This window comes from Phyllostomus discolor, chromosome 6 (assembly GCF_004126475.2).
Source record: "Phyllostomus discolor isolate MPI-MPIP mPhyDis1 chromosome 6, mPhyDis1.pri.v3, whole genome shotgun sequence".
Lineage (NCBI taxonomy): Eukaryota > Metazoa > Chordata > Mammalia > Chiroptera > Phyllostomidae > Phyllostomus > Phyllostomus discolor.
The window spans coordinates 18880072-18906654 of NC_040908.2; the positions used below are offsets into that span (position 1 = coordinate 18880072).

At 45.5% G+C, this 26583-nt stretch overlaps 1 protein-coding gene across 13 annotated transcripts in view; it reads left to right on the forward strand.

Annotated features, from left to right (window-relative positions):
* LTBP1 (latent transforming growth factor beta binding protein 1) overlaps positions 1 to 26583 on the forward strand; it is a 365380-nt gene that overhangs the window by 146490 nt on the left and 192307 nt on the right. For 9 of the 13 annotated variants that reach the window (XM_036027834.1, XM_036027833.1, XM_036027829.1 and 6 more), the window contains exon 5: positions 6615 to 6782. In XM_036027834.1, the coding sequence (XP_035883727.1) occupies positions 6615 to 6782 (168 nt within the window). Of the gene's footprint in view, positions 1 to 6175; positions 6297 to 6389; positions 6783 to 26583 lie in introns of those variants that run through there. The other 4 variants (XM_036027838.1, XM_036027839.1, XM_036027841.1 and 1 more) reach the window with 4 other exon arrangements.

Below are 26583 nucleotides of genomic sequence, written 5' to 3' on the forward strand. Positions count from 1 at the left end.
GGAGTTAGGAAAGAAAAGAAAAGAAAAGGCTATAAAGACGGAGCTCAGTGGCCCGGGAGGTGGGAGGGAGAAGCGTGAGAGAGGGGGGTCACCTTGAAGCCCAGTGAAGAAAGTGTATTTTATGAAGCAGTGTTCTACTGTCAGATAAGCTCAAAGTCTGAGTGAGAAAGAGCCAGAGCATTTGCCATTGGATTTGGCAATATGGAGGCCACAGGCACGCATCAGATGGGTAGCTTTGGTGAAGTGCTGACTGGGAAAGCTGGACTGCAGCGGGTTCAAGAGGGAATGGGAGGGGAGGGAGTGGAGGCAGTGAGTGGAGCAGCTGTACAGGGAGCAGAGTAGAGCCGAGATTTGCAACCTTGTTCCTCTCACAGCACACACGAACTAATGACTGAAATTCTGTAGCACACCAAAATATATGTATTTTTGCCAATCTGACAAATGAAAAAGGTATAATTTTGATTTCCTCATACTGCACGGCTATTGTTGTGTTGGCTGTTATCATTTTTTTTTTTTAATTTGACAATCTAAGGGAAAAGAGGTCAGTGCCTCTGGCTCGATAGTCGGGTATTGCATGTTTTACACATTCTTGCAGCACACTGGTGGAAAATGTCCGCAACAGAGCATGATGTGCAATAGAGTGGAATGGGGTCAAGGAGCGGTGGGGTCTTCTGGGACAGTGGGAAGTGGTACATTGCAGCACGTTTGCACACTCAGGAATGAACTGAGAAGGAAGTCTTTGCATAGGCAGGAGAGAAAGGGGGCCCACTGCTTCAGTGGAGGGGCTGGCCTCAGAAGGACCACCCCCCTTACGTGGAGGCAGGCAGGACAGCTGTAGACCCAGAGAACCTGGGTAGGCCTGGGTCGTTCCAGTCTCTGTTTTCTCCGTGAAACAACAAGCAAAGTCAGACTTGACTGTGCATGACTACGTGGCATCTGCATTTCTGCCCGAAGGACTAGTTTTGGGGCTGTAGTTACATTTTCAAACATGGTATACATTTGATCCCTGCTCTTTGATGCGCAGTAAGCAATTCTTTCAGAAACTCAGAACATATCCTCAAATGTATTCTCTTATTAAATGACCTAACATACTCCTCTTCTTTGCCTGTCTATATCGGTCGGCCTCCTTATAGTGTAAAAGTGGAAGGAACTCCTGCTTGTATGTGTAAGAGAGCGATGAATAGCTGACGTGTAGGTTCCTTCAGTGAATAAATGTTAAGGGGGAATTGAGAGGAGGAGGCTCAGGCGTTTTAATTTACATCGCCAGTGTAGCAACTATTTAATCCCTGTGCCTCTTCCTTTACTTACTTCTACCTGGAAAAAGCTCAAGAGATGGTGCTGGAATGCAGCCCTAGATTATCTGAAGAAGCGCCCACATCAGAACTAGGAATCTCATCCGATTCCCTCCGGGAGGGTTTTCCAGGACCGGCACAAGCTGGTGAAGTAACAGCTTAGATATTCATTTCTCTCTCCATAGCACCTTTCCCGAGGAACACAGCGTATTCTGTGGGCATTATTTTAACAGCCTGGGAGGAGTTACACAAGCCTGGAGAGCCGAACAATCAAGGCCTGTTGTTCTAAGCATTATTTAATACTTTTATGATTCGTCCTTCAAAGAATGCTTGGCCTTCGGGCAGGCAAGGAACTGCAAGTGGAAGAATTAGCTACTAGCTGGGTTTCTGGTCCACGTGACCGGTGTAGGGAATCAGCTCCGACGTCCCCTGAAACTGGCCTCAGTGAATGGGCAGGGGGATAGCTTTCAACCACAGCGAGGTTGCCGCGGCCTCCCGGAGGGTACTGCCGCTGCTGCTCGTGGGCCCCTGCTGTTTGAGTTGGATGGTGCCGAAGTGCAGGCGCAGCACTCTGGATGCGTGGGGCCGGGGATGCAGGGGATGCAGGGGAGACGGTATTTGTTCCTGACATCCGACGGGAGTCTCGAACTTGTTCTATTTATTTCTTTTGCTGCCTCGGCTTTTGGTCACATCCCCGTCTCATGACTCAAAGAGGGCAACTGTGCTCTTTTTCTCGACTGGAGTCCATTTGTCAGGAACCCTTTTCACATTTTTGAATATTTTTTCTCTCTGTCATTACCGAGGGGGAAGCAGCAATGAAAGCTTTTTATATGGAAAGGGTATCGGCTTCCCTTCCATCCCCGCCGCCATTCGCTCTGAATATCTGTGGTTTGTTCTACGCCGCGTGCCAGCGCCTCTTCTTGGAGGTATGAATTCACACAGGGGCTGGCAGAAGCTGCAGACAGGATGTTGACTCTCGAGCGTCTTGACGGACAGACGGACCAGGAGGCCCCGCGGAGGTGCTGCGTGGCTCCAGGCGATCGGCGGTCCTCGCCAAGCCTCTAAAACCCACGGCCTGAAAGTGCTTGCCGGAGAGTTCTGGGGCCGAGTTACCTTACAGGGATCTAAAAATCGCATGTTTTTCATCAGAGGGACCAAGCATGTGAAAGCTGTGCCCACACATTTCCTGGTTAACTCCTGCCTGGCCTGTCTCCTGCCTCTTGGATTTGTGACTCTCAGTCAGCCGACAGATGCCACCAGGAAGGGTCTTCTGCTGCTGGCTGGGCTGTGGGCTTCAGTGTCCTCGCTGGCCAAGCAAGGCTTGGACCACAGTGACTGCGGCATCCGCTGAGTCCCCGGTCTCTGTGGGGTAGTCATCCTTTGGGTCACTTCGTTTATTCCGTATTTGTTTGGTACCTCCTCTGTGCATGGAACCAGAGGTCCTCGAGTATTAATTCATTCAAGCATCTGAGGAAGGTGCCCCTGAAAGACCAAATGGCCTCCGGGGGAGAAGCCACCGTTACTCAGTTCTCGCTGAACTCTTCAGAGATGAGTGGCATTGTCTTCTGCTTGTCACATGTGAGGAATTTGAAACTCGGAGCCGAGCCGCATTAACTTAGTTTTGGGCACTTTAAAACTTAAACTGTTTTGGCCAGGTAGCTCAGTTGGTTGGCGTGCTGTCCCCACATGTCAAGGTTGCGAGTTTGATCCCCAGTCAAGGCACATATGAGAACCAACCAATGACTTCGCAGATGAGTGGAACAGCAAACTGGTGTTTCTCCATAGGTCTCCCTCTCCCTCCCTCTCTTCTCTTCTCTCTAAAATCAATTAAAAAATTAAAAAACCAAAAGCATTATAAAAAAATTACACTCTTCACATGATACCTTAGATATCTGGAAATGATTTTAAAGGAGTGGGAGTAGAAAAGTGTGTTTTCTAATTTATTTAATATTTATGGAGATCCTCTGGAAGCCGTGAGTGGCAGTCTAGTGTCAGACAGCTGTGAGTGTTTCAATACTGACTTTGAGGTTGAGTGAAGTTCTTTATAATGAAAAATAAATGCCTGTTGAAGCACACAGGCGGACCTGCTGAGAACACAAGTGTCTGTTTTAGAGTTAGATTACTTTATACTAGAATTCTTGTAAAACACAAGGGGAAATTTGATGTAAAAATGTATCTCCTGCTTCCAGGAAGATGTGAACATTGTAAAAATCGGAATTAAGTCATATGAAACTGTCTGTGCCTTTTTGAAAATCCAGATGATTCTAAGCCAATTCTTTTTTTTGGCAAAGAAATATAATCAGTTTTTAAAAACAATAGGCTCGGAGATTCTCAAGTGCCTATAAAGTGACTACTGTAGCCGGGAGGGGCGATGGGGATAATGATTAAGTGCCTGCTTTCTTTGGACGTCTGGGTTTGCCGGAGCGAGCGCAATTTAGGTGACGATGTGGGCATCTGCGGGGCAGGTGCTCACGCGTCAGTGCCAGACAAGACAAAATAGTTGGCACACCGTTTCTAATTTCATTGTTGTGCCAAGAGCCAGAAAAAATATGAGTTCATATTCTTTTGAAGTAGGACGATGTTGTCTCTTTTTTTTTCCCTTGGGCTTCGCACACTTACACAAAGGATTCTCAAGATATTCATAAGCACGGCTTGACAACTTAGGGTATGGACTGATTTATTTATTTTTTTGGTGCTACTGTAAAAAAATAAAACTAGGTGAATTTTGTCTGGTCATGAAATCAGAAGTCTGTTGTAGTTTTTAAAATTTCTGAAATATATAGTCTTAGAATACATATGAGCATTTAAAGCCGTGGTCGGCAAAAATTGTTTCTTTATATGAAGCATTATTGGAACATAGCTACCCCCATCTGTGTGCTTATTGTTTCTGACAGGCTGCTTTCCTGTTACCACAGCACGGTTGAGTAGCTTCATCAGAATCCTTCAGGCCTAGGACCCTGAAGTATTTACGCTCTGGCCCTTGATAGAAAGGTGTGCAGTCCTGGTCGGCCACCAGGGTATTTCCCCACCTCAGGCCGTGTCCTGATCTCCTCCTGTGTTGGGACCTCTGGCGAATGAATGAGAAATGGTCACGGAAAAACATTTGAAAAGAACTGCGAGGGCATCTGTGCTCCAGAGGAATCGTTTTCTTGTCTTAAGTGAGAGGGCCAACCCAAGCTGATGTCTTCAAGTTCCTTCTAACTTAGCGTTCTTTGTTTCTGTGGCCGTTGTCTTTGAGCACCGGGAGGGCCATCCTGCAGACAAGGCATTAGATGGGGAGCCGTGGGGAGCCGAATTAGGGCTCATGGGCACAGCCAACTGTGAGGACGTACTTTAGCTCAAGAAGGAAGAGCACTTGCTAGGAACTGCCCATAACCTAATGCGATGTCTTGGTGGAGAATGAGCTCCCCTGTCACTAGACATGTTGAAATAAAGGTTATGACTTAGGACCTTGGAGACCCTGTTCCAGCCTTGAAATTCTAATGGCATATTTGGTGAAGGTTCTTGGTTTCCAAGCTCAGGTTTTGACCACCGTTTGTTTTGTCGAGGGCCTATAGAGGGGCCTCTTGGGTGATTTTCTGAGCATATAATCTTAGTCCAATCAAAGCAGTATTGGGGGAGAGTTGCCTTCGGCAGGCAGGGGATAGGTGAGGACAGGGTGACTCAGAGCCAGTCTCCCTCACAGTGGCAACAGGCCCTGAAACCTCAAAGATGGACCATCTGTCTTCAGCTGCTGCCACCATTGTTGCTCTCTGCCTGGCTCCTGCAAAGAGGAAAGACTGGCTGCCATAGACAGAGAAGTCGCCATTGCACATTGCCAGAGAGTTTATGCTGGGACTAGACTGTGAACAGCAGTTCTGGGTGAGGTCCTGTATTCTCCGTGCAGCTTTGCAGTTATGGTACAAAAGCAGCCACAGACAATGCATAAACGAATGGGAGTGGGTGGATTTCAGCTGAGTGTTATTTATAAAAGCAGGCAGTGGGCCAGATTTTATCATGGGGCCATGGCTTGTGGACCTCTGATAGAAGCATTGGAAGTTAGAACTGGCTGTAAGACATCAGTTCAGTGCTCTCACGTTTTAGAGAAAAGATGAAGTGACATGTCCAAGGTCACACCATGGTTGAGCCAAACTTAAAACCCAGAATTTGACAGGTATTTTTGTTTTATAAATTTTTAATCCTCACCCAAGGATATGTTTATTGATTTTTAAAGAGAGGGGAAGAGGGGGGAGAGAGAGAGAGAGAGAGAGAGAGAGAGAAATAGAAAGAAATTAGTTGCCTCCCATACACTCCCAGACTAGGGATTGAACCTGCGACCTAGGTAATGTGCCCTGACCAAGAATCGAACCCACAACCTTTTGGTGCATGGAATGATGCTCCAACCAACTGAGCCACCCAGGCAGGGTCAGAATCTGACATTTAGATTGGTGCTCATTTTGTGGTTTTGTGCTGCCTCTGCTGTGCAGTCAGGTTATAGCGTTTGGTTAAGAGAGGGCCAGGTGAGTGAAGAATTACCTGCCTTAGGTGGCCTCTGGACAGCAGCAGCAGTGAGGACTCCAGGATGGCATTTGAATAGAGGCAACTGTTCAGCCCTGTGACCCGGTCGCCTCACTTTTCCTGAGCTGGACCCTGTTCACAGTAGAACAAAATATATGTTGCACGCATTCATGTGGAGAAATAATGCCCCCGAGTTGTGAAAAAGAAATGGGCTCCCGCAGCTGCGTCACAGGATTCGATCACTTCAGCTGAGAGTGCCAGGAGATTTGAGACAGATGTTTTCAGACATGCCGCATGCCTAAAACATTTCCAGGGGTCGGGCTGCAACAGTGACTTCATAAGTGGAGAAACAGGGAAAGTATGCAAGGCGAGGACACAAGACTTTATTCACCACTAGGTGCATGGCCAACCCCTTTGCATTACATCTGCCTGACAGGGTTGGCTCTTTCATCTGTCGTGCCCTCGGTGCTGCTCTTTGTCTGCCCGTGAATAAAGTGCAGCATTGTGGTTAGTAATCCCACTCCAGTGACTCGACTTCAAATGTGGTTTTGGAGTGCATCCCAGAGTTCTGTTTGCTAAGCTTCCTACTCCTGTTTCAGAGACACCACTGGATACAGAGCAGCGAGCACCAAAGGCTTCCCTCTTTCCTTAAACCTGTCGGGTTGTGGGCTCTCTCTTTTCCCCCTCTCCTCGCTCCTTTCCTTTCCTTTTTTTTTTTTTTTACCCCCCCTCCTTTTTTTTTTTAAAGAGAAACCTTCCAAGGCAAGTTCATGGATACTAAGCTGATGTGTTTGTTGTTCTTTTTCTCCCTGCCTCCGCTCCTAGTGAGTAACCACACTGGTCGCATCAAGGTGGTCTTTACTCCGAGTATCTGTAAAGTGACCTGCACCAAGGGCAGCTGTCAGAACAACTGTGAGAAGGGGAACACCACCACTCTCATTAGTGAGAATGGTCATGCTGCCGACACCCTGACGGCCACGAACTTCCGAGTGGGTGAGTTGAGTTCCTCCACGGTCCCTCACTGTCCTTACCAAATAGTGTTACGAGATCGCAGCCCCGAGCCACCCCCCTCCCCCGCCCAGCCACACACTGCTCTCTGCTTGAATGGGTGTCTGTCTAGGAGTGTAAATGTGCTTTTGTCACGAGATGGTTTAAATTGCTTTCAGAGTAACTTTTAGCCGGGTTGTTGGCTTCTTGGAGAAATGGCAACTAGGATGTTACCCCTTCTGGCTTATCATCGACGCAGTGGGGATGGGGAGGTGTCAGCTGGACAGGAGGGAGTAGCTTTAGGTGAGGACTGAATCACATTAGTAATAAAGAAACCACAACTTGCGCCGATCAGCGTCAAATCTTGTCTTCTCAGTGATACATAGAATTTATGTCAGCTTTGACTCACGCTGTAAAATGTGGAAGGTGGTGATTAAATTTAAATTTGTACTTCACACATAGCTGTGTTCTAAAGAAATTTTTAAAATTGTCCAAGTCCTGTATTTTGCTTGTCGAAAGGGATACAGACTTGCATCTTTAGCTAGGTTTCTGCTCTGCCTCAGAAGACTGAAATATAAGTTGATATATGACATGGATTTAGGGGGATATAGGCTCGTGGATTGCTGTCAGCACTGGAAACCTTTTAATATTTCATAAATAATTTAAATGTGAACTATCGTCATTAATGACTGCAAAAAAAAAGGCTTTTTACTTAGAAAACTTTTTTTGTTTCTTTTTTGTAAGTGGAGAAAGTATTGTGGTCCACAGAATGCTGTCACACTGCCAGGTTGTCATTCAATACAGTATTTTTGTCACAGAAAAATGTCTTTTATTATTTTTTGACCAATTATGGTTTGCCATGTGTACCCAAATAATCACAGACACCCACGTTACTTTATGAGTTGCTCACAAGAATAGCCCAAATGTCAGACAGATAATAACACTGGCTAGATCTGGTCTTTTTATGGAATATTGCTGTTTAGTCTTGGGAGTGTATGTCTGGGGGGTAGGAGAAGGGAGGGTGTCTATTTCAAACCGATTTCCATCAAGACAAAAACACAAGGAGGCAGCTTCAGGTCCTTATTTGCTCTTTGATGATTCTCCTTTATTGTGACTCCTAATCTGTATGAGGTCTGACTAGTGTATTCTTGTTCGCCTGTCCTTGGAAAAAACTTGTGCCCCTACATACTGTTTAAAAGGGTATTGTGAATTTCCTGGCCACGATCGGGGTACTTGGGGCATATTTCTAGAGGAATTTAGTGGTTAGGTGCCAAATGGCACATTACGCTCAGCAGGGCAGAGAGCCGAGTCGAATGGGAAGTGTGTTGAACTGATGATCAGGAAGCTGGACTCCGGTCCTCGTGGTGCCCCTAACTAGCAGCACATCCACAGGGCGTGACGGTTCCTCTTTCCGAACCTCAGTTCTTCTCATCCATAAAATAAGTGGCTTACATTGACTGACCTCTAAAATTCAGTCCATCTCTAAAAATCTCATGACTTGTTTTAGAGTAATAAGTAATATTTTCAGACTTTTTCGGAAGGTTACAGGCAAGGAGGGGAAGGGAGAAGACAATTCCAAGCAGGTTATTATGGGCTTAATGGCTTTTTTCTCTTTGACTTTTCTTGATTGTTTTCCTTTCTCTCATTGCTTTCCCTCCTCCGTCACCAGCAATGTCTGCTCCCCACCTCCTTGCATTTTTTCATAAATCCTTACAGGAGGAATGACAAAGTAATCAGATGGGTGGTAATTTTTTGGCTTACTGTGTATTCATTTTGAAACTAAATATTTAAAGACTTTGAGAAACAGAGGAAGTGTGCTTGTTAAAACATGCTGTACACTTTCCTTTCTGGCATTTAAGCAAATGTTGAGGAACAGAATACACGCACTCTATTCAAAATATAAAATGCAGAAAAAATTATTTACAAAAATACTTCAAAGCCCGAGCTCAACTCTGCCATAAAAGGATTGGCAGTGTATTTTAATGAAAGAGAGTGAGAGAAAGGGAAAGAGAGAAAGAGTAGTAGTGAACAGTTTCACATTGGAAATCATGTGAACTATTTCATTTATATCCTGAGCTATTTCTCTCGCCTCTTTACATTTTAATTCAAACACTGGATAAATTGAGGGGCAAGTTTTACTTTTTAAAAAAATGCTAACTTTGTAAGATTTCTAGATTATGATTCTTCCGAAAACCAGACAATTTTAGAAATTCATTTTCCAGACACACAAGATATCTTTGTGGACTTTAGTGGTTTTTAATATAACTTTATTAATTACTTAGAAAAAGCCACTTGCTAATTTATTGCTTTTCCCTCCATATACTTGTTTATATTATGTTAAACTTTTGACAAATAAGATATGTACATGGAAAATAGTTCAGTTGGGGGAAATCCAAATTTTATCATAACTGTAGTTAAGTTATTTTCTGTGGCCTCTGATTACTTGTTAGCTACTATCTTTGGTTACTTAAGATGGGGGCTGGAAAGATTTTTCTATAAAGGGCCAGATGGTAAATATTTCAGACCTTTCAGGCCATACAGCCTGTATCCCAGCCACTCAGCTCTGCCCCGGGCGCGGCAGCAGCCGCAGACAGCACATGCGAGCACAGATGCGGCTGTGCTGTGGAAACGGTCCTTTGGCCGGATTTGATTTGTGTGCCGTCGTTTGCTGACCCCTGCTCTAAGGAGTCAAAACAATGCGGGGAAGACCACATGGACTTCCTAGTCAAGGCGCCCTAGTGAAATAATCCATTTTGATCATCGGAAGAGCAGAAGTAATTTCAAACATTTACACGGTGATTTACAGGTTTTTGTTTTTGTTTTAAAGTGGAACAGGTGTTCTGAGCGCCACTTTTTTCGATGAGGAAACTCAGGCACAGTGGCTTCTGCGTGTTTGCCTCGGTGTACAGCATGTCGGCGAGGACTGGCACTCAGATCTCCTTATGTCCCCTGTTTCCCTAGCTCCCCGAGGTGTGACTGTTGTGTGGGAGGGACAAGGTGCAGGACCTCGTGGAGGGTTGAGTGTGTGGGAAGGCTCGAGGGGGCAATAGAAAATAAACAACTGAGAGACCAACAGCCCTGGGTTCAGATCCTGGCTGCATCACAGCCATCGGGCACGTGCTAGCTGGCTCTCTGTCTGCTGGGGCCCAGGTCACATGTCTCCACAATGCAGGTAACAATAGGTACGCAGAGGGGGGTTCTGTAGCAGGCGCAGGGGTGACGTTAGTCTCCTCCTTCTGTCACGCCTTTTCAGTGGTGGTCTCTCTGGTCTGGGGCAATGGCGCGTCTGGGCTCGGCAGACGGGAGAGGCAGGTGCATTTTTCGTTCCTGTTACGCACACACTGTCTGCTCTTGAGTAGTCAGTTGGGGAAATCCTAACTGGAACTTGCACTTAATGTGACTTTAAAAGTGAGGCCCAAATGAGGATGATACCCAGGGGAAGTGCTCTGGGACTTTAGAAGAAACTCGTTTATATTGGTCTGATGTAATAGGATATTTACATTAAGTGGCATTTCCTATAATATAAGCATATTTTCCTTATAATAACTTTTTTGGTGGCATTTTGAGCTTTGCCTCTTTGCTCTTCCTGCTTTTGCCTTTTTCAGAAATGGAAACGTGCCCCCAGTTGGGTGGGCCAGCAGGTTAACTGTTGTTGCTTTAATAGATTCTTTCCATTCCATAGGAGTATAATGAAGATGACCTTCTGGTATTTTTAAATTGTTTATAGAATCTCGAGTTCCTCTAATAAGAAGAGCATAGGAATTCATGTTGTCACAACTAGAGTATTTCAAATAAAATAATTCTGTCCCTTGGCATGAGTTATTTGTAGAGACATTGGAAAGCAGTCACGATTGCTGAAATAACACGGTGGGTTTATATGGTGCTTCCTCTAAAGGATTACAAGGGACTGAGATTCCATTAGCACCAGATGAATAATTATCAAAAGTATTTGATAATTTAAAAAGGATCTTCCCATGTTACTTTATCTGATGCTTATTTCCCCCGAGAAAAGTAAATGGTGGTATCGTATTTTGTAGACGTGCATACCAAGGCTTTTGTGGTGTGATTAAAGATGACTTTAAGTTGGTTTTCCTACCCCAGAGACCAAACACCTCCTGCCCTCCCATGTTGCCTCCTGTGACCGTATTGTAGGTGATTATCTATAAAACACTAAATTAGGTTTTCCAGGAGAAGCCAATCCTAAAGCTGCCCTCAGAGAGCTTATACTTTAAGGAGCAGATGAGGCATGTATGTAAGTAACCGTGAATCAAGGTAGAAATCTCTTAGCAGGAGCCCAGAGGAGGAGCTGGCATTTCTGGAAGAGGAAGGATGCTTTGAGAGAGAAGGGATGGCATGTAACTTTTTCTGTTTAGTTCACCAGGCTGCCCCCCAGCTGCTCAAGAGGTTGGCTCGTAGTAGGAGCTGAGCAAATGCATGTTTCCTGACTGGGGACCGATGGGGGCAGTTCTTTTTGAAATGTGGTTCTATTTGAAATGCAGTTCTATCTGAAACATGGGCAAGTTACAAAACAAAGGTGGACGGGAAATAGAGAGGAGGGAAAGGTAAAGTTGATGTGGGAAGTGTTTACCCGTCAAAATAAGGCATGGAGGCAAGAAGAAGGCACGGGTGGTTCTGGGAATTGGGAGTAGTTTCCCTTTGATGTGCAATGAATGAAAGACAAGGAAAGATGACCAGTCTGGGAAAGTAGACTGGGGCAAGGCTATAAAGTGTTTTGATTTCAAGCTTAGCAATGAGGTCTTCACCCTTTCAAATCTTACTGACCTGCTCTGGAAAGGGGACATTGATATTTATCATTTTGAAGAAAAGAGGGAAGTCATGTTTTTGAGGTAGGACACTAGTGTTTTCATAGTCTAGGTAGGCTTCTGAATGGCCCACGGTCATGGCGACAACCTCTAGGCGCTTTGTGCTGCTCCGAGGTCGGCTTGCTGCTGCTGTGCGTGGGGACCTCCCCGCAGAGCTCACAGCGGCAGCTCAGCCCTGCAGCGTTTGGGTGGGGAGTGGGAGCTGGCCGTGTTGCTGCACTCATTGTGCAGGCTCTCCTCTGAAGGAGGGAAGAAAATTCTCTCGCAATGAGGCATTAAATAAACCAACAGAACTGCTCAAGGAGGGGCAGGCATTGAGATTTTATTTTTCTGGCAACTTGGTTCACACACTGAAGCTTTCGTCGTTTGCCAGTTGTCATTGTTTGGATCCCTTGATGTTTATCCAGCGCAGAAACCAATCCAATACCAACATGTCACTTTTTGATTAACTGAGGCATATATTTTTCCCATAATGCATGGGTACAGGTTTCATGTTTTTCATTTAGGCAGTCTAGAGTGAGTAAGAAGTTGTTAAAGAAGCTATTCCCACATATAACCTTTTCAAGTTATTATTATTATTATTATTATTATTATTATTTAATTCTCACCTGAAGATATGTTTACTGATTTTAGAGAGAGAATGGGAGAGAGAGAAGTAGAGAGAGAAGCATCGATGTGAAAGAGAAACATTGATCAGTTCCCTCCCGCATGCCCCCCTAGTGGGGAATGAACCCGCAACCTAGGTGTGTGCCCGGACAGGGAATCGAACCCTCAGCCATTTGGTGCACAGGATGATACTCCAACCAACTGAGTCAACCAACTCTGCCCAGCCAGGGCTCAAGTTATTTTATTTTCTAACACTGAATAAATGTCATCATGTAAAGCATTTCCTTTTGTATTTTATTTAGGCTGTGGAGAACCCATAAAAGGCTGGTATGGGAACACCAGTTCATTTACCATATTTTTATGGAGCACCTGCTATGTGCCGGGGATTGGTTTAGGCATTAGGAATACAGCCATGAACAAGATAGACGAAGTCCTTGACCCTGCAACATTAAAAAAAAAATAGAATGTGGCTGTGCAACATGTATGCATCTCGAGGACATTGTGTGCAATGAAATGAGCCAGACACGTAGAACAAACACGCTATGAGTCCACTTGTATGAGGTGCCTGGAGCGGTCTGGTTCCTAGAGGGAGAGAGTGGTGGTTGTCAGGGGCTGGTGAATGTGGGGAGACAGAGACACAGGTTGTTTAAATGGTGCTGAGTTTCCGTTTTGCAAGATGAGAAAGTTCTGGAGATGAAGGCACAACAGTCTGAATGTACTTAACGCTACGGAACTGTACACATGGAAATGCTTATGTATTTTGCCATAATTTATAAGACTGAAATGTGCAGTACCAGGAATAAGCTGTAAGAAGCATTCTGTAGGATAAAATGTCAAGGAGTGATCAATGCTATCAGGAAGTACAGTGTTTGGGGGGGGTGGGGCTCTCTGGTGAGATGCTCTGTGAACAGGGACCCAGTGGTGTGAAGAGCATCACAAACGTTGTAATTGAGCTTGTGACAGTGGTTGCTATTTTATTTACACCATGGGACATCTCCAGGGGCTGGTCCTGGAGAATTTATGTAAACTGTTCCAATATGTCTTGTTGGGTTAGGCTTTATCCAGGTATTGATATTGTATTGTATTAGGGTATCCCATGTGTTGTATCTGTATATAAAGAGCCTCATACACAGAAGATGGAGACAGGTAAGTCATTGGGCTAAAAAAAAAAAATGGTCCTGGAATCATTGGAGAAGGAATCTTGCTTGTTTAGAATAAAAAGTATGGGGACTTTGATAAATGAATTACCAAAAATACTATGAGGGGGGACCCAAAAGAGCAGGAATTTATTTATAAAAAATTGTGTATTCTAATTGGTTTAAACTTCAGTCACCTTTGAGGTACTCTCCATTTGATGCAGTACACCTGGTGAGATGTTTTTCCCGCTGCTCAAAAGTTTTTATACTTATTAATTTTGATGCCTTTTAGTGCTTCTGCTGTTTTGTGTTTCACCTCTTCCACATCGGTAAAACGTTTCCCTTTGAGGACTTTCTTCATTTGGGGAAACAAAAAAAAAAGTTGCTTGGGGCAAGGATCTGGTGGGGAATGGGGATCATATTGTTTTTGGTCAAAAACTGCAGAACACTCAGCATGGTGTAGGCAGGTGTGCTCATAAATCACCTGCCATAAAATGGGCAAATGCATTGGAAGAGTCTTCAAATAAAATTCATTGCGGCCAAACGCAGCCTCTCACAACAGCACCAGCTGGTGCACTGATGCAGATGGGTTCCTAGAACACTCACCTAGCAGGGGAAGCCTGTACTACAAGGGGCCTGCTCTCTAGGAGATAATTCTTCTTTTTGGGGGGGACCCTCTCATACGTCACCTCTTTCTCCGACATGATTTTGGCATGGAGCTTTCTTCTAAGGAAGGGAAATGCAATGGGTTCCTACTTCTGAGGGCAGGGCTGTGTGTGTGTGGGGGAGAGTGCCCAGTGAAGGGGCGCTGCATGGGAAGGTGGTCCAAGGGTCAGCTGGACTAAGGAGGGGCTTGACTCTAAGGGCCAAGATCAGGAAAAAGTGAGGTCCTACTTGGATGAAGAGGAAGATCCTCGGGGATGAGGAAGTAAGGGGCGTCTTGGCCCTAGTGTAAGAGGCTATGTCTATAGTCGGGATAGTTTCAAAGACACTCACCTTAGGTAGAGGAGGGTTCCACAGTTGGCTTGCCCAGGGAGAAAGGTGTGTGTGATTGATATTCCCGCTTCAGCCATACTTGGCCTGTACCATGGGGGTGGACGGGACTCCTTGAATGGGTTGTGCTAGGTTAGCCTAGAATAAATGACCTTTCAAAATTCCTTGGAGTCTGTAACGCCATGTCACAAAGTGCGTATTCTTTCCTAGTCTGTCGGCTTGAGCATATGGAATGATCTTTGGAAAACTCCAGACTGCTTAGCATGGCACGCGGGGCCCTCAGGATTAGCTGCTGCCTGCCTCCCCGGCCTTCACTGTGGCTGTGCCCCTTCCTCTCGCTTCTGCCAAACTGGGCTGCCAGGGATGCCAAAGATCCCCAAATGCCCCAGCGCCTCTGTCTTCACACCGCCCCCCCCCCCCCCCCCCGCCTGGCAGGCACACTTCCCCACGAAGCCCTGGCAGCAACCCACTGCTGTTTCAAGAGTCGGCGAGTGCCACTCCTGCTGCAGAGCCTCCCTCCCCTTCTTTGTTTTCACGCCGGGTTCTTTCACTCCACGCTGCACTGCTTGGGGACGCGGACCTGTCTCCCTCATGTCTGCCTCTCTAGGGCCAGCACTGTGCCTCGCTCCGGAGATGCTTACTGCAGGTTTGATGACAGAGCCAATTGTCCATGGCAGGTGCCTGTGTCGTGGTGGCACACACACATTTTCGCTGCTTCTGCTCCATCCAGAATTCTCAGGCGACTGAAATCACAGGAGTAACGTAATCGTGTGAGAGTTTGGGGGGTGGGGTCACAGGGAAGGAGAAACATTCTGGTGATTGTAAGATGTAGGACAAAGGCCACCTTTGTAGCACTTCGTACGGTTAAGTTTTCATACCTGTAGCGGTTCCAGGTACATGGAGTTGCTGCTTCCCACTCCTGTGGTCTGTCTAAATCTCAGCCTCAGGGTCCACTTCCCGCGTTTCTGCCTGCGCTGTTTTTCTCTTTCCCATTACCACCTGTAGTCATTACCGTGTCAGTTGACTCGCCGTGGTCTGGCTCAGGTGCCACTGACCGGTGCTGGCACCCTGGGCTGGTGACCCCGCCTCCCTGATTCCACACTGGTTAGATGACTCAGCGGACACCCTGAGCTCCTCGCAGGGCTCTCCTGAGGCTCATGAGGAGGAGTGGGCTAAAGGTGTACATGGGCTCCTTGGGTTGATCTGAAGAAGATGCTTCTCTTCTGAAGAAAACGTATCCTCTTCTTAATTTGCAACCCCTTAACTTGCAACTCTCTTAAGGAGACTTGATTTGTCTCCTGTGACGTGGGGGAGTGTGCTTACATCTTCTGGAGCTTTGGACAGGGTGTGCCCTGTGTCCCACAGGGGCAGGGTTTCCTTTCTTCACTGACCCTAACAGCACAGTAGCTTCAAGAAAGACCTAGAAAGCTGTTTCCATCGTGCCCTCCCTTTGCTGCTCTGCTATGAGAGCACAGAAAGCTCTTCTTTTGCTCACAGTTAGATTTGCCCACTGAGTAATGTCAGATACGACATCACATGGCAGGCGCAACAACATAGTAGCCTCTCTTCCTTGGGCCGTGCCCCTCCTTGTGGGGTTCACTTGCTTACCTAGGAAGCTCTTGCAGGTTGTCAGGCTTGCTGGCAACTGGGGAGAGGGCTGAAACATTGTAGCACTTTTTGGGACCAGAAGCTGCGGTCTGGAAGAAACGCCGTCATCTTGAATAGATGGGGCCATCTCCATTGGTGTCTGTATCATTGGATCCTGCTCTGTGCTATTCACTTCGCTGTCATTTGTGTAAATACTTCTGAGCTCCTAGGATAGACTAAATTTAAAAAGGCTAGCTGTAAGGTAGATACTGAAATTTTATTTGTGGATACGGCATATACCTGCAGCATTCATTGGCATATAAGCTGGGTTTTGGCAGCTTAGTATAAAAGTAAAACATTTGTATCAGCTTTTAATCTCGAGGTATATATGTCTTTTCCAAGCGGAGAAGGAATCGTGCATTTGTGTACTGTTGGAAAAACCTCTTGGCACTCACATCGCAGATGATGCGAGAATGTTTTTGAGGGCAGCCACACAGCCATCTTCATGCTCTGCCGTCCAGGAAAATCAAATAACTACCAAATGGGACAGGACAGAGTTAGTGAGGGCGTTTGAGATGCACTCCCCATAGTTACATCTCTCTCTCTCTCTCTCTCTCTCTCACACACACACACACACACACACACACGAGAAGAAGCATGCCCTTCTCTTGCCAATGGAATGGAAAGCGGCCATCGATGCAGGGATTAAAGTTTGATTTTCTCTTTAGTGAAGGGCATGGGCTTAAGGAATGGCTCAACTCCATTCTGTTGAGTTTACACTCGTGCAATAATTCCTGAAAAAACTGGTGTGACTACAACGTGGGCTTTTTTATTTTTGGTAAGATTTGGTGGAAGAAAGGGAACAACTTCATGCAGTAATGAGAGATTTTTTTTTTTTCACTCAGAGAGCAAGCTTCAGATGTGCATCAGAGCCAGTACAGTTTTGTTCTGGTTTATGGGGACTTTTGAAGCTTTCCTAGTACAAAAGCTCAGCCCGATCCTCATCAGATTTTTACCCTAGAGGAGGTGAAAGGGAGAATGGACATTAACATCTTCTGCAGTGGGGAAAGCAGACCACTGCCCTGTTCTTGGCACCGGAACATTCTTAATGAAAGTCTGAGCAAGATTAGACTGTGGCACTTTTTGCCACTGCATTGTCCCTTGCTGAAGCAAGGCTGATTTGTAAGCCCTCGGGATCTTCTTGTGGTATTAACAACATCTTGAGCCAGCTATTTTATTGGGTGTACACAGAGGGTAATTAGAAACATCTGAGAGCCCCATCATGGGCCCAGAAAACCAGGATGGTGTAGGGAAAAGGAGAAAAATAACATTCCTGCCAAAGCTGTATACTCGGTAAATAGACGAATTAGTATTGAACGGCATTTACGCTTAGTATGCCGTTTTTGAAAAAGCAGCTCAGCTCTTCAGGCTGAAAATACCTTTTCACTGAAATATACTCGCTGCAGAAATCATAACCTTATTTGGTAAAAGACTTCTGAGTGCTGTTCATGCAGTAATTATCATTTCCCTCCTGTCAAACTCCATCATATTATAGAGCATTTTCTGCCAGAAGAAGTATTTCTCCTTTTTTACCTGGCAGTTACTTGAATACTTTAGAATTCTGAGGGATCTCATGTAAGGAAATTAACTCTTAGAAACATTCTGCACCAGGGACTAATAGTGCCAATTTGTCTAATAGTTTATCCTAGAAATCGGGTTGGGATTCAAGAGTGTGGGCTCTCTTTTAGCCGGCTATTTGAAATTTGATCTGTTCCAATGGTGGCTGAGCCTGAGCAGTCGGGTATGTAGCAATAACAGTGGCTAAGTCAGGGTCTGATTTAAATCAGGTCCTGTTCTTTCTTCCTTCAAGACCAAATCTAGACAAGAAAACCTAACAATTTGCTGGTGGCTGGTGAATGGTTCCTTTCATCTTCATTCACAAATAACAAGCCCTTGTGAGAAGTCCGCGCGGAGCCAGGCTGACATGGCCCAGGCAGCCGTGGACCGGGTTCCCGCTGGAGGCCTCCAGCGTCTTTTCAACTCGAGTTGCTGTGTGTGTCCCCACTGGGTGTGACTTCTTTGTCCTTCTTGGTCATTTTGAATGCGATTCGTCCTCGATCATGGGGACAACACCGTATGGTTTGCCAGAGGCCGACAGTGACTTAAGAGAAGTTGATTCATTCACCTGTGTGAAATTGTCTGCGGTGGGAGATAGCACAGCAGGTAGGCGGGAGCCCTTGCTGAAACCGGTGTTGAATGCCTTGCCCTCTCCAACCCCTGAATCCGCGGTTCTTAGTCCTGGTTGTACAGCAGAATATCCCACGGGTCACCTAACAGTCCAGGTGCCCGGCCCGCTTCCCAGGCTTCCTGAATCAGAGTTTCTGGGTGTGCTCTGGGTGTGTGTGGCTTGAAAACAATTGATGCCGGCGAGTGTTGCACACATGCATAGCTCTGATACAGATCCCATGGTCTAAGCCAGTGCTCCTCACCGTTTACTGCTCGTGGGAATCACTGTGAATCTTGAGAAAGTGCTGGTTCTCGTTCAGTAGGTCTGGGGAGGGGCTGGAGACTCCGCGTTTTTAACAGGTTCTGGATGGATGGGATACTGCTGGGCCCACGGGTTACCCGTGGCGTAGCAGAGATCTTAAGGTGCTATCAACTCATATTGCATAATGGTTCACAGAAAAACATGTATTGTGAATTATTGATACAGACTTACTGAGTTTCTGTATGAGGCTGATACTGTATTAGGAAGTGATTTATAAATGCCAGAAGAGAATCAACTATGGAATCAAAAGATGTTAACTTTTTGCAGCTCCCCCACCTCAATTCCCAACCCTCTTACAGCTGTGGCTTCCTCACCCTGCCAGGCAGCCTCCTCCGCAGGGTCCCCTGAGGACACCCTCTTTGCCCCATGAAACTCTGGGGTCCAGGCTGCCTTCTTTCTTCATCCTACTGTTTCAACCTGCTCTAGCCTGCCTCCTGCTTTGCGAATTTTCCAGGGGACAGCGAGAAAGTCTCTTTACCCATGTCCTCTGTTCCAAGGGATACGTGTCAGGCTCTCCAAAGAATTTTCACCGCCGGAGCTCCAGGGCAGCGAGCGGGTTTCTGCAGCACAGCCAGCAGCATCCCAGGAATTGAGATGACGTCACCGACTTTCGCCCCCCGCTTTGGGGTGTTGCCCAAATCTTTTAGCAAAAGTTCCAGTGTGCACCTGTGTGCAGAACTGTGTGCATTCTCGGCCCACTAGCAAAGGACAGGGAATTATTATTCCAGGAAAAGTGGGAGGGGAGATATACCCGTGCAGATCCATCCTCGTTCTAGTTAAGTCCTGCTCGTGATTCATAAAGGGCATTTTGAAGGTATCTGAGGACCGTCTTTAGGAGAAGATGCACTTGAATGATACTGAGTTGTCTACACCTGCCATGCAACCATCATCCTAACTGTCTGGTAACATGCAGTTTCTACCCTGAACTTCCGACCTCCAGTGCTTCGACACTGACCTGAGAACAAGATACTTGAGAGCGCTTCCAGCACAGAAAAGAAGCTGAATGAACGGACAGTGAGAGGGAGCGTATCTTCATTAGCAGGGATAGCAGAGCTGAAATCCCCTTCCTGGTGCCATCAGAAGCCCATTGTATTTCCTTCCCTAACTGCCAGGTTCTTCCTCTTTCCGATGTGGTCTACTGGCACCTAGGTTCTGTGTCTTGGTCCCCTTCTCTTACGTCACCTGCATTTGACAGGCATATCCTTTGCTGCGTGCTCACTCAGTTCCCTCTGCTCCTCTGAAATACCTGGTTTACACCCACAATGCAGATGGGAAGGTGGAAAGCTGAGTTTGTCTAATGGTTCTCGACCAGAGGACGTTTGGCCTCCCAGAAGAGACCTCCGGCAGTGTCAGGAGACACTTTTGGTTGCCCTGACTGGGGGGTACTCCTGGCACGGAATGGGTAGAAGCTAGGAATGCAACTAAATGTCCTACAGGGCACAGGACAGGCCCCAGAACAAAGAATTATTTGGCCCAAAATGTCAGCAGTGCCCAAGATGAGAGACCCTCCTCTAAGCATTGCCAGTTTTTCCTGTTGGACAACATCTTGACCCCTGTCTTTGACAGTTTGTCCAGGTCGCTGGAGAACAGTCCCTCTTAAATCTCAAGACTGTTGCCTAGGTAAAACCTCCGGCATTTGGTCACAGGTGCAATCCCCTGTGGTGCTGAGTGAGGCTCAAAATCATAACTAGCTCTTTCAGCCCATCTTCTAAGGCTGCTGTTACCTAATAAACCGGGCCCTGCCTCCTGGAGACTTGATTTGCCTTTGACCATTTACACGAGATGATGTCACTGGATTTCAGAAGGGGCAAGGATTGAGGTGGTTTGGGATGTCTCAGGATGACTCAACTAGTGAGCAGCATTGGCCTCTTTTATGGGGATATTTTGGAAGCTGTAAGTAAGAAATAACGAATGGGGAAACACTTAGGACAGGAGGCATTTTTTTTCACATCTCAGAAGTGGTTGTATAATACAAACCACTTTTCAACACTGACCATCGCTACTGCGGGACGCTCGTTCGCAAAGCGTCTGTGCCACTGCCACGTGAAAGGAGACAGGGCAGCGTGTGTTTATTTAAATGACAGCACCGTCACACGACCAAATAAACACGGCACCTTGGGAGGGTGCAGGTTTGTTGTTTCTAACCCCAACGCCTGTACGCAGGCTTTTTGAAGGGTTATTTTGCCAAGTTTGAAAGAAAAAAACCACCCAGGCATTAAGTCTGACACGTTATTTTATTTGTTGAGAAAAGGAAAACCTCGTTGTGGCTAACATACTCTAGGTTGGCTGGAAGGTGACGTGTATCATGTTTTCAAGCATTTGCTTTCGGACTGCGAGGGAGCCCTAGAGAGTAAGTCAAAGCCATTGCCTTCACTTGCGTATAACCTCCTCCTCGCAGTCCCTACCGCCACCCCCTTATGTTTTTGGTCATCTTGCCTGTGGAAACTTAAAATTTTCACAGGTGTGCCTTTTGTGCTTTTTTTTTTTCTTGAATGAAATGCATTGTTCTTAATTTATCAGTATAGGGATGATACATTTTATTGCTTATCTTCATGAGACCCCCAACCCCCTAATTCATGTGGCTAATTTTTTTCTATTATATCTTATTATTTGTTGTGGTAAAATGTAACTTTTACCATTTTAACCATTTTTCAGTGGATGCTCTAGGGGCATTGACGACATGCACAGTGATGAGGTACAGCATGGCCACCATGCATTTCCAGAACTCTTCATAATCCCAAACAAAACCCAGACCCACTACACAGTAATTCCCCCTTCTCCTCTCCCCTCCGGCCCCTGGCAGCCTCTGTTCTGTGTACCTTCCGTCTCTATGCATTCTGTTCTGCATACTTCACATAAGTGAAATCGAACAGACTTTGTCTTTAGTGTCTGCCCTTTTTTCACTTAGAATAATGTTTTCAAGATTCATCCATGTTGTAGGATGTGCCAGAATTTTCTTCCCCTTTAAGACTGAGTAATATTCCATTGTGTGCATGCTGCTACATTTTGTTCACGCATTCTGTTGATAGACACTTGGGTTGTTTCCATCTGCTGCAAACATGCCGCGATGAACATTGGTGGGCGGGTATCTGTTGGAGTGCCTGCTTTCGTTTCTTTTGGGTTTATTTCCAGGAGTGGAATTACTGGTAATTCTGTTTCACTTTCTCAGGAATTGCCAAACTATTTTCCACAGCAGCTATACTATGTTAAATTTCTACCAGCAGTGTAGTAGGGTTCTAAGGTCTCTATGTCTTCACTGATACTGGTTACCTTCTTCTTCTTCTTCTTTTTTAAAATAATAGTCATCCTATTATGTAAAGTGGTATCGGTTTTGCTTTGGTTTCCTTTATTACTAGTGGTGTTGAACCTCTTTTCATGGGTGTGCTGTCCATTTGTAAATCTTTGGAGAAATATTTATTCTAGTTCCCTTCCCAATTTTGAATTGGTTTGTTGTGGTGGATTTTTTAAAAACTGGGATTTCTACTTACCAAGGTAAATATATAATTACAGTGTTAATATGTAGCTGATCTTGATTGTGAAGCTTTTGGGAGACCTGAGTTCTAATCTAATCCTAGTCTGGTCACTTGGACAAAACTCATTTTTAAGTCTTCTTTATTTCATCTGTGAAAGGAAGAGTTTAGGGAGTAGATATTGAGGATCCCTTGCACCCCTCAAATGCTATTATCCTGTCTAAAATAAATCCTATCTTTTGAGGAGAATGATAGAGTGTAAACAGGATTAGTCTATTTTTAGTATGTTTTGTTCTGAAAACATTTATTGTGATTTTCAAGTATGTATATTTTGTTCCCTTTTGTACTTTTTTTTTTTGCTCCACTTCAAATCAAAGGACGATTTTACACAACCCAGTGATACATTGTGTGGTGACGCGTCATCAGCCCGACAAGTTCGATCAGAAAGCCGGAGGCCTGAAACATTTGACAAGCTTACAAACGACTCTGTGTTTTTTCTTACGTAGTTTTTTAACCAAAGTGCTCGGAAGAGCTTGGCCAGCAACAGAAGGATGGGCTGGCGGCCTGAGGAAGCTCATTTTAAATGGAGTGAAGGCGAGTTCAGGGCTCGGTTGGGCCAGCCGGGTTGTCCGGGACTAATTTTTTTTTGAGGGACATGGAAATGAGGGCCTATATGCCTTAGTATGTGCTAGGGGCCCTTCTACAGACTATAACAAATGAATGGTTTAGGATTAAAGATCTGAGCTATAAGAATTTAAATCACTGGGGCAGGGGAGGGGAGTCAAGAGCAAATCCTAAATTTAAGGAATATAGTTTTTATAGTAACTAAAGTGGCAGTTTTCCCATCTGATCCATGCTTCTTTATCTCCTGCCAGTTCCCCGGATTTCTTAATGTACTTGGATTAACAGCTTTTTAAATGTTTTCTTCTTGTGGAAGGAGAAGAAGGCCAGACGTCTGAGCATTCTTCAGTCAAAATACAGCGCCCAGTGGTGCTTGTGCCGGAGAGGCGCCCTACTCCGCGTCCCTCTGGGCCTCAGTGGGCTCCTTTGTCCTTCAGGAGATTGGAGGGACCGAGAGGGCGGGGTGTTTATTCCCAGCTCCTTCCTCCCCTGGGGTCCTCGGGGGTCGTTATGGTCAGAGTAGTATCCACACGGTGTTCTTGTGAGTTATGATTAACTGCTCGATTACCATACAGCATACATTTGATGACATCAAAATGCAGCTCCTTAAACTACAACTCTGAACATATTTTAACACATTGTAAGATAAGAGATGATATATTTAATTTATTGTGTGCAAAATATTATAAATCAGTAGCATTGCCTAGTACTTCAGTATTTTTTAGATCGTATAGCTGTAGTTTCATGTCTAATACAAAGAAATTGCCTTCTGGTCATAGTTTTAATAAATTTTAGAAGAATCCAAAGAAGTTGGATTCAATTTAGTTTACTATGTGGGTTTTTCATACAGAATTTAAACATTTCATAGTTTTTTCAAGTGACAAATTTTACCCACTTGACAGGCACTCCTTTGGTGCCGAAAGAGCAGATTTTATTTGGACTGAAGGCGTGCGTGGAAAGCGTACATAATTTCCTCTCTTCTGAAGTACTTGGCCTTTGAAATTTAATACATAATTTAACCTTAAAATTATAGATGCTGAAAAATTTATAAGTCAAACATCAAAGGTGTTTGGATTCCAGAGACTTGGTATTGTCTGCAATTATTTAAGATGTTATTAGTGCAAAGAGCATTCAAATGTGGCTAATACACGCATGGGAATGAAGAGCTATGAGGACAGTAAGCCATGAAGGAAGGGAAATGGTATTTCATTATTCGCTGTCATCAGTGTGCGTCTGAGAGGTTGAAAGCTAACGATGGCACAGTTGTTTGAAATGACCCCGTGTGCAGGAGCTGGTTGATGGAAATCTGTGGAGAGCTGTTTTGTGACATGAATGGGAGGCCCTCAGAGCTGAGAGTAGCTCTCAGAGCATCTCTCAGAGGTTTGCCCGTTTTGTTTTATACATCAGAAAACTGAGGCCCAGAGAGGAAAGGTGGCTACCTCAGGGTCACAGCTAGAGGCAAAACTCTGGCTCAGACCCAGGCCTGTGATTCTCACTGCATTGCCAAATGAGATTTTTAGGTTTACTATTTTTATACTTGGCAGTTTCTTAAAGTGGCCTTCCGTTGGACAGTGCCACTGTGTGATGGTTTCGAGTGCATGCTGCCCACGTGAGAGAGGAGCATCAGAGCAGGGTTTCGCTCCAGCCCTTCCTCACTGACCCGTGCCCACCCAAATATGGTGGGATGACCGAACTCAGAAAGAACACACATGTAGAATAAAATATCCCCTAATTGCTCTGTAAACCTTTGCCCAACAAAAGAATGATAGATTATACTGTATAAACTTCAGATAGAGATGGATGTGTAGAAGACCAAACCCAGACACCCAAGGGCTGAGGATTAAAATTGCAAGTAGTCCTGCAGAAGGAATATGCCGAGGCGTCAGTACACGGGCCCTCGGTCCCAGCCACAGAAGGCCACATACTACCTACAGCACCTGCTGTGGGGGCACGCACCATAAGGACTAGCAGTTTTGTGCCATTTTGTGGAACTAACCCAGAGGAGAAATTAAGAGAGGGCGTCCCAGATGAGCCCAAGTCTGGGAGAGTCACTTTTCCCTGACTAATTCCTGGAGGTAGGGGCGGGGGGTCCTGAGTAATGTTTTCTTAGCTTATTGAGAGGAAGTCGAGTCATAAAGTATCTGTGATTCACTGCCTTTGTGGTTATCAAAGGAGTCACCTTTTAACCAAAAAATGGAAGATTTCTTTCCAGTGATTCACATCTATTGCCCCAAACACTTCGATTTCCCGGAATTCAAGGTATAAACTCAAGTCCCTGGGTAGTAACATTTAAACACCAGAATCAACAGATCTTCCCTTCTTGGCTCCTTCTCTTCCCTCTCTGCTGCTCTTCTCTCCTCCCCTCCTTGGTAACCTTGATCCTTCATATTGGTCGTCATGTACCTAAATGCTGGGTAGCCGTGAAGACAAAACTATCAGTCCTTCAAAATGGCAGAAACACGGAGTCAGCCTTTTTCCTTTCCTGTGAAACCGATGACATATTCTTAGTCTAGCACATCATATAATGAGGCAGGAAACACATTTCTTTGGAGAGCTCAGCTAAGGTGAGATGAAAATGTCTGTTGCACTTCTCTGTCTCGTGGCCAGACAGAATGCAATGAGATGGGAATGTCGGGGGCTTAGCGTGTGCTTAATCCCAGCCCCGAGAGTGCCTCTGTGAGTGAGGGAACAAAGCGCAGCCTGGGGAGCCGTGGCTGTAGTAGCAACAGCTGCGCTTAGCTTGGCTCCCTCCCCTTGGCTTTGAGCATGGAGTCCTGCTAGTCTTCACAGAGGGGAGCAGCCTGCTGCCACTGTGGCCCTGCAACTCAAGGGCTTCTTATCACAAATAATGAAAAAATATGGGTTCCCCCCAGGCTGCAGCTAAAGTAATGATAACAGTCCCTGTGAACCGCGAGTGCTTGCTATAAAGCCAGGGCTCAGCCAGTTCAGCGGCTGCGTAACCGAGCTGTTGAGTTTGAGTTATCAAAAAGCCATCACCGTCAGTACTTCCTGTCTAGCACCTTTTAAAAGTAACTTCACTGGTTTTATTGCCAGAGAAAGAATTTCTGCTCTTCACTTCTTCTAAGTCTTAATCTCTGTGCCCGACCATTCAACCCCTTTAAATAATACTTTGAAATGATGGAAAGACAGGAACTCCAGTAGTTGTGCTTCTATTAAAAGGCATTTACTGACTCTGCCTCTGGGATTGATGGGTGGGTTAATTTGGGCTTCTTTAGCTCCCTGTATGATATTTCAATGGCTTATTAAAGAAGAAAAATGTCCAGAGTAAAAGTACAGGAAAAGATATGGCTTGGAGCTGGAGGGAAAGGAAAATTGATGTTTATTGAGTACCTTCCATCTACCTGGCATAGTTTTAGGCATTTTCATACTTTATCTGTATTGTGAGAATAATTGGTTAGATAACAGAAGCTTAGCAAGTTTAAGTATTCAGTCTGGAGAATTATAACATTCAATCCACCTGTGAAAATAACTCTAGTGGACAATTTCTACTTCTATGGCCACATAGAGAAAATTTACCGGGGTCTTCAAGAGACTGGCCCTTTTAATTGTCAGCAGATGAGTAGCAAAACTTGAATTTGATGGACCCCAAGTGCTGGAGAGTCATTGGAGTGGGTCGTTCATGTGGTCAGGGCCGCGCTGCTGCCACCTCCAGGGGGACATTTTCATTGATTGTGTCAGCATCCCCCGGGTGGCTCTCCCGAGGGCTTGAATGACTCCGTAAGTTTGGTTTCCTCTGACCAGCTTCTAAGCTTTTACAGATGAGGCACCACATCGTCGTTCTGTTCCTCTAACAATGACTAGTGTGATACAGATGGAAAAGCGTGGGAATTCAGGGCAGGGGCTTGACCTACTATAGAAATAGGCTCTGTTAGCTCTATTGGGAGCAACTACCTATTATAAACTTGTATTGGTAACTAGCCACTGGGCCCTTGTGGTAGCAACTACTACTATTTCTGCTTCATTATTATTGACCATTATGGTACCTAAGGATGGAAAGTAGAT